Below are 8,008 nucleotides of genomic sequence, written 5' to 3'. Positions count from 1 at the left end.
TTGTCTGGGAGAGATGAGAGGGAGATGGGGAGAGATGAGAGCAAATGAAAACAAAACAACCATCACTTCGCCGGATAGAAGGGTGTATAAACATGAATATTTGGCCGCATATGGATTTCCCATTTTGATATGCTTTCCGAACGAACACTTCTACCAACACCTCAATCAATGATATATAGGAGATGGAAAAATGACAAAATTTAAGACACTGCACCCAAACAAAAGGAAACAAAGAATTACAAATCGGATGGATGCGAAGGGAGAAGGGCCGGGAGAGCTAGATAGTACACGTATATGGAAGGGGTTAGGGGTTGGATGGGGGGAGGGGGGGAGAATTGACTCTAAACAAAAAGCGGATAGGGCAGGGGGTATTTAAGTAGAGGGTGATGGCGGGTTGTTACCCTTGGCTTCTGCATGACCGACTTCAGAGGTATCAGCTGGAGCCTCTGCTGGTGGCGGGGGTTGTATCTTCCCGCCAGTTCCATCAAAGTACTTAGCAAACTCTCCAGATTCAGGATAGGGTCTCTTGCCAAGCAATCGAATCATATCATCGCGGCTAAGGACTTCTTTGGAGAGAAGCTCTTCAGCGACTATGCCAACTTCGGCCTTCTTCTCAGTCAAGAGATCACGACATTGCTTGTAGGCTTCGTCAACAAGACGTCGAACCTCCATGTCAATATTCCGGGCAGTCTCCTCAGAGAAAGGCTTGTGGAGCTGTTGCTGGTCCTCTTCAAAATATATCGTTCCGATTTTGGGGGACATTCCAAACTTGGTAACCATGGCAGTAGCTAAGCGAGTAACCTTGTTGAAGTCATCACTAGCTCCACTCGTCACGGTGTCGAAGTGTAGCTCTTCACTAACACGTCCGCCAAGCGTCATGGCCATACGGTCCATAAGTTGATGGACATTCATCAGATAAGTATCGCCTTGTGCTGGGAGGTATTGGGCATAGCCTAGGGCGCCCTGACCGCGAGCAATAATTGAAACCTTCAGGAGCGGGTCTGCGTATTTGAAGTACCAGCCACAGATGGCGTGGCCAGCTTCATGATAAGCAACAGTACGCTTTTCTTCCGGCGATAGCCCAAGTGACTTTTTCTCCAAGCCACCAACAACCCTCTCAATAGCATGCTCGAAATGTGACATAACGACATGATCCGCGTGCATACGGGCAGCTATAAGTGCTCATTAGATTTAATCCAAACTTTGCGAAGAAAGGGAGAAGTAATTTGAAACATACCAACTAATGCAGCTTCGTTGACACAATTTGCAATATCAGCACCAGAAAATCCTGGAGTTAAAGCGGCCAATCGACCTTTTAGGTATTCGATATCCTCCTTTGTGACAATCTTCTTCAAGTGGACGCCGAAAATTTGTTTTCGCCCATCCATTGTGGGCTTATCGATTGCAATGTGTCGGTCGAATCGTCCAGGGCGCATCAATGCTTTGTCCAAGACATCTGGTCTGTTTGTGCCAGCTAGAACGACAACTTGCTCTGAAGTGTTGAATCCGTCCATTTCGGTGAGAATCTGATTTAGAGTGCTTTCACGTTCATCATTTCCGCCACCAAAGTTGGATTTCGATCTTGACTTTCCGATGGCATCAATTTCGTCGATAAAGATGATACAAGGGGTATTTTTGCGGGCGGTAGCGAACAGGTCACGGACACGGGATGGACCAACACCAACAAACATCTCTACGAATTCAGAGCCGCTGACACTGTAGAAAGGAACTGCAGACTCGCCGGCAGTTGCCTTTGCTAGTAGAGTTTTACCGGTACCGGGCGGACCAGAAAGGATAGCTCCTCGAGGTATTTTTGCGCCTAGCCTCTGGAACTGCTCTGGCTTCTTGAGGAAGCTGACGAACTCCATGATTTCTACCTTAGCCTCATCCATACCAGCGACATCTGCGAATTTTGTCTTTACATCAGTCTCATGGTTGAATTTCCTAGCACGGCTCTTTCCGATGCCGAATATTCCGCTCTGGCCACCACCTCCGGCACCACCAGCCCTTCTTGATAGCCAAAAGAACGAACCGATAAGTAGTAGGGTAGGACCGAAGGACAACAAGGTGGCTAGCCATGGAACTTCATCGGCATATGCGACTGGAATCCGTTCTGAGCTAGGAATGTTCAATTCTCGGTGGGCATCATCCAGGCGTCTCTCAAAGGCTTCAACAGAGCCTATTGTGAAGTAGTAGTGGAAGTTGAGGTTGGTGGCTGGCGACTCGGGGTATAACTTAGCAACAGCATCTCGGTCCAGCTCAACTCTTACTTTGCTGCGGTTGACAACAGTGAGTTTCTCGACCAAGCCTTTGTCGAAAAAGGTATTCCTAAACTCCTGCCATGTAATATCTCGCGATGACTCGCCAGGGAAAACACTTCGGTAGACGTAATAAGAAATGAAAGCAGCAACCAAGAAATTTCCGGCATCAAACTTGAAGTCCATTATCTTAAACTGAGGGCCCTTTGGCTGATCCTTGTCATCCTTGCGTTGCCGTTGCTGTTCAGACTTATTCGATGACTCCTCCTTGGATTCCTGTTTGGGGCCTTCTTTGGACTCGTCCTTTGGTTTCTCCTCTTTGGAAGCTTCATTTTCTTTTCTTTGCGCCTCCGGTGAGTTTTTGGAGTACTCCTCATTCACACTAGAAGCTAACTTCACAGAGTGCTTATTTAGAACTCGCACAAGCTTAGCAGCGTTTGATAGGCTGATGTGTTTCGATTCCCTCACTTCCTCCAGAGCATTCTTGACTTCTTCTGGCAGACCCTCGCGCTTGATGACTTCCGCAGCCGTCTCAATAAGCTTCGCCTGTGACTTAGGTAGGCTCACTTTGAGTTGGTCGACAATTTTATCGAACTCTTCTCGCTGTTCCGCATTGAGAGCATATTTCGGTTCGCTTCCCTCGCTTTCACCGGATTGACCGTGTGAAGGGCGCTCCGCATGCTTCCCAATATCATTTTCTCCGTTCTTTTTATCCTTGGGAGGTTCCGAGCCGCCCGTGCTGCTGGTTGCGTATAGCCGTGAGCGGTTTGCGACAATAAAAGCTGAGAGTCTAGATTGAGGGAGGGAGGCGGAAAATGGTGTGCGCGAAAAGGCCGTGTATCCAGCAGCTCTTCTGGAGTACTGAGCGAGGCCGCCAGGGCGCCGTAGGAGTGTGGCCATAGCCGGAGCAGAGCACGGGGAAACAGGTAAGCTATCGGATCAATTAAGCGTCCAGAAATCAGCTCTCACAGGGCACAGCAACAACCCACACGACCACTCCTAAAGATAAATATAAAGCTGCCTCTCGCTGGACACAGGAAATATAGGGAGCGAGGTTGGTATGAGGGCGAGATGAAGTCGAGATAATTGCCAAATCGGTTGAGCTTCACAAGTTGTTCCTGTTCCGAATTTTTCGCCAACTGCTGACTCATCAACGAGAAGTGTCGGACGATGTTTTGGGCCGTTCGGACTTAAAGGGGTTACCAGTGTTATTTAAGAGCTGAAGATGAAGAGCAGCTGAAGATGAGATGAGAATATATTTGTTACTATCTACGATTATCCATTCAGTGCGTACTCCCACAATTGGTACGCCTGTCCACCCATGCTCGAATGTACCAGCCATCAAAATATCAACAGGTAAAAATCCTGGGAGGATATAGTTATGTGTAACCAACCTTCCAGAAGCCAATGGTCCCTTACGACGTAAAAGCAGTCAACCCGAAACGAAAAATAACTCCTTCATGGCCAATACACCGCGCGCTGGCAATAGAAAATAACCCACTCCATATAGAAAATTAAATTCCGCAGCTCTGAGCTCGATGAGGCTTCGCCAAGTAGATAAGACTCTTACTACTCTGTAGCCCCATTAGCAAACGGAAAGCCGTTGGACATATCCGCCCAGTCCCATTCAAGGGTCATAGGCATCTGCCATAAATCCTGAGGGACAAAAGGTTGCTGGAAGGACGATACATCCAGGGGCATTGAGTCGTTGCTGGGAAGCTGTTGGTCAACATTGAATATTCCAGGATTGACATTTAATCCAGGGCCACCAATAATATCATTGAGCTCCTGGTTAAATCTTGCGGTATTCTTCAATTGTGCAGCTGAGATATCCTCGTTGATCACTGTATCAAATGCATTCTGTGATGATGTCTGAGGTGATGGGAATGTACTCGATGATGTGCTCGATATATTGTGGTTAATGTGCGCCAGCAATGGTGAATTAATGGCTGTTGTTGGGCATTTGATACTTTGGGGTACTCCGTCGTCTGCATCTGAGGGCGCTGGGTATCCTTAGCCTTGACAGGTGGTGATATATTAGATTCCTCCTGCTGTTGTACATCACTTGTCTTCCTTTTACGCCCTTGACTGCGACTCTTTCTCGGCTCGGTCTAAAGCGACTTTAGCTATTCTTTCAAACTCGCTACAAACGCTGAGCATGCGCTTGACGCTACCATTGGACTCATCTGTAGCGAGCATCGAGAGGAAATTCACCACAAGATTCATAAGTTTAACATCTGATCGAGCTCTTGCATCCAGTGGATTTTGCAAGATGTTGGCAAAAAGTGTTACCAAGGATGATATAGGGAAATAAAGAATCAACCTACAATATTAGTTTCCTGCTCTTTGAATACAAGGTACGTTTAGATGTATTACTCACCATACACAAGCAAAATCACCCTGTGGAATGTACTTAATAAGGTTGATCGATGCCCGAGCAGCTGACACGCAGAGTATGGCAGACGAGAACACTCGAGGGTTGAGTGGCCGAGCATTTAATCCTTGTATGGCGTAGTTCGAAAGACGACTTGTCCAATATCCATGATGGACAGACATTCGATGTATAGTGGTCAGACAATTGTAGTATGCAAAATGAAGAACAACAATGGGTAGGATTAGAGGCCTATGGGTGGTCTTTATTTCATGTTCAGGCCTGAAATCTATAGGAATGCTATTCTTCCATTCCTCAAGTTCATGATCTAGCTCGCCGATGGTATTGAGAAGCTCACCATCAGATTGTCGTGATGCTTTGGTGGAATATAGTTGTCTGTATACTCTGCTCTCAATAGTTGCGAATATGCACATGAGGCGGAACAGGTTTATTTTCCCTTTATTATCCGAAAGGGGAACGTTTCCAATGTTGTCGGGAGGATCCTCACTGGGAAGTTCTACATTCATGTCGTCATCATCTTGCACGGGTGGGCGACCGGATCGGAGGCAGATGCTTTTAACAATGTCAGCAAGTTTCAGACATCATAGGAACCGCGTATGCTTACTCTTTATCTAGGATGTAGGCAATCCAAAAGACACGCTTCCGTTGCTCAAGCTCCACCGGATTTAGACCGAAGCCCGAACAACGCTTGTGCAGGCCTATGCTGTGAGAGAGACGGATTCCAGCTGCGACAAGGAAGAATGAAGGCTGAGGATTTGGTGTCCCTTGAAGAAATAACGCCTGCAGTGTCCAGTAAGCATCAATTAAAGGCAAAAAAAAAATCATCAATGCTTACCATTCCAAGCAGAGCCTGTACACTTAGGAGGTCGGTATTTCTCATTGTAAGCTCCGTAAGCACACCCATGGCATTCTTGAGATAAAGCCATGCCTTTTTATCTTCTTCCTGAGGGGCAAGATTGCTCATTACCCGTAGCCTGTGCGCGATCGCCAAAGCTACGTTGATGCTAGCCCACCACCCAGAACCTTCATATGGATCTCTTGAATATTGCTTTTCAACTAGATGCATGAAAGTAGGTTCATGAAATAGAGGGAATATACAATTGAAATTTTCGAAATAATCCCTAAAGAGAGATAGAGCTTCCTCTTTGGGTGGTAAAGGTTTAAAAACCCGACGGGCAAATATGTCGCTAAATATTTCTGGTTTCCAGTATATCCATTTGTTGTCATCCACACATGCAGATGAGATCATATGCTGGAAAGAGGAATCGCCCGTTTTCTCATTCACCCATTGGATGCCCTTTGGAGAAAATATAGAGAATCCAGAGGAGGACCCTGGTATAGAAAAATTAGTAGCTGCCGCCGGGAATATAAGCGTTGGGTAAAATACCTATATATCGCGTTTCTCCGCAGTTATTCGTAACCAAGGAGCACATCATGTCTGAAAGAGAATCAACCTCTGCTTCAGACTCTTTCTGGGAATCAGGGCTTTCCGCAGTTGTTGAAGCCCTCGGGCTAGCATTCAGATCACCACGGGGGGTAGAATTAGAAGGAGACGCTGACGAGCCCACGAAAGTATTGTAGGTTGTGGGTATAGTGGAAGTTTTGGGAGCTTGTGGTTGTTGCTGTTGCTGTGAACTTGGCGATGCTGCCCTGTCTGCCAATCTTTTTTCTAGCATTCCTAAATCAGTCTTTCTGGCATCAGTCTCAGATAAAAGTCCAGAGAGCCGAAGTAACGATTCCATGCGTCCCAATCGGTTCTCGAGTCCTTCGATATACTTTGCCCTAATCATGAAAGACAGCAGGTTAGACAATGGCTCTGCCAAAAATATTGACATATTTAGGGAACCCGTACCCTTTGGGAGGATTTCGTTTCTTTTCCACTTGTGTAAAGATACACTCGGACTTGTAGTTTATGCAATGCGAACATTTTGGCATTTTCCCATCACATTTTATCTTCTTTTTCCTACACATGTCGCATGCCTATAAACAAATAGTATAAGCATTATCCCGGGAAGTCCATAATTCAAGCTCGTAGGGCACTCCACATACTCTAGCAATCCTCCTCCTTTTTGCATCGTTATTATCTTCCGCGAAAGCCGTGCCCGGGAGGGATGGTGTTAGGGGGGAACCATCTGGGTTTGAGGCTCCAAATACTTGGGGCGTTTGATTGGCATTTGAGCCGCGGTTATCGAACGTAGTGGCGTCCATATCCGCTCCCGACATGTTCATTTACAGCTCAAGGAGCTCTTTTGCGGGGAGGCCAGGCCGCAGCGTTTTCGACGTAGAGGCACGCTCGGAAGATGTGCCCAAGGCTGCACGAGCTATCCGGCCGAGCCTATCGAATACCGGGAGCTAGCAAGAGAGTCAGGATGCTGAATAGATTGGTCCGAAGCGCGTGGGAGCTGTGGTATAAAAAAAAGCTGAGACTCCGTCTTTCTGAATGCTTGTGGCGGATAATGGCTAGCAAAATGTCTGGCTGCTTATTAATAAGGATACACCGCATAAGGGAGGAAAAAGTACATCAGGTAGCTGGCAATAATGCATTGTATCCCAAGACGTATTGCTTTCCGCAGCACGACGTACTCACTGAGTTTGTGGATGTAAGATGACCGTTTGTCCGCTGGCTCCGCGAGTCTTGCTGCCTTCCTCTGTATCAACCTTAGAAGGCAGCGATAGCAGCGGGCGTCGATAAGGCACGTGAAGATGACTAAGCTTGGTGGTTTTCGAGAACCCTTCCGCCGCGAACTACGGAGTAGGTACACATTCTTTGACTACTAACGCTCCAGCAACTGGTTAACTACGCTGTTCATTCCGGTGCAGCCGTACAGGAGTCCAAGATGCGGATGGGATATTGTTGGGAAGAGCAAGGAGCAACGCAAAGGAGGCCCTGTCGCGCTTCCGGGGTTTTCGGCCTGCGCCTCATTAAGTACCCCCCATGCGCATTACGTTGTCTAGACATACACCGGTAGCTAGTGAGTTAACTCATCCGCAGATTTTTCTTAACTGGTCCACACGGACGGACAAACGGTTGAACCTCCGGCCGTAAAGAGGTTGCTACAGCGGAGAGGCGGGATGTTCTAATCCCGATCTCTCAAGCCGCCTGCTTATGCCAATCCATTTCTGGTAAAGATTGCGAGGGGATCTGTTGTGTTACCAAGTAACCGTTGTTACTGGGCACCCGACAAGGTTAAAAGCTGGACGACGACACCAGTTCGCTTGGTTTTACGTGAAGACACCCTCAAAACAACCCTGGCTTGACTCAAAATCCTTCCAGGGCAAATAATTACTCAGAATGAGCAAGAACTCCCTTGTATAGTGCGACTTGCCGTATTATAATTGAGGCCTTCCATACGAAGTA

General features: G+C 47.2%; 2 protein-coding genes across 2 annotated transcripts; both read right to left on the bottom strand.

Moving 5' to 3' along the window:
• Positions 1-372: 372 nt before the first annotated feature.
• MGYG_00494 (paraplegin) lies at positions 373-3,158 on the bottom strand (the record flags this gene model as incomplete). The annotated part of the gene is made up of 2 exons (XM_003176357.1): positions 373-1,172; positions 1,238-3,158. The coding sequence occupies 2 exons, from the start codon at positions 3,156-3,158 to the stop codon at positions 373-375; spliced, it is 2,721 nt and encodes a 906-aa protein (XP_003176405.1).
• Positions 3,159-3,827: 669 nt separating this feature from the next.
• On the bottom strand, positions 3,828-6,873 carry MGYG_00493 (hypothetical protein; the record flags this gene model as incomplete). Its single annotated transcript, XM_003176356.1, has 8 exons — positions 3,828-4,261; positions 4,406-4,581; positions 4,639-5,202; positions 5,255-5,430; positions 5,486-5,982; positions 6,038-6,432; positions 6,503-6,630; positions 6,700-6,873. 8 exons carry the CDS (start codon positions 6,871-6,873, stop codon positions 3,828-3,830), a joined length of 2,544 nt encoding a protein of 847 aa, XP_003176404.1.
• Between the last annotated feature and the right edge of the window lie 1,135 nt (positions 6,874-8,008).

This window comes from Nannizzia gypsea, genomic scaffold (assembly GCF_000150975.2).
Source record: "Nannizzia gypsea CBS 118893 supercont1.1 genomic scaffold, whole genome shotgun sequence".
In the NCBI taxonomy this organism is placed as follows: Eukaryota; Fungi; Ascomycota; class Eurotiomycetes; order Onygenales; family Arthrodermataceae; genus Nannizzia; species Nannizzia gypsea.
The sequence above is the reverse complement of the archived record's forward strand: the minus strand, read 5'-3'. Positions and strand labels throughout refer to the sequence as shown.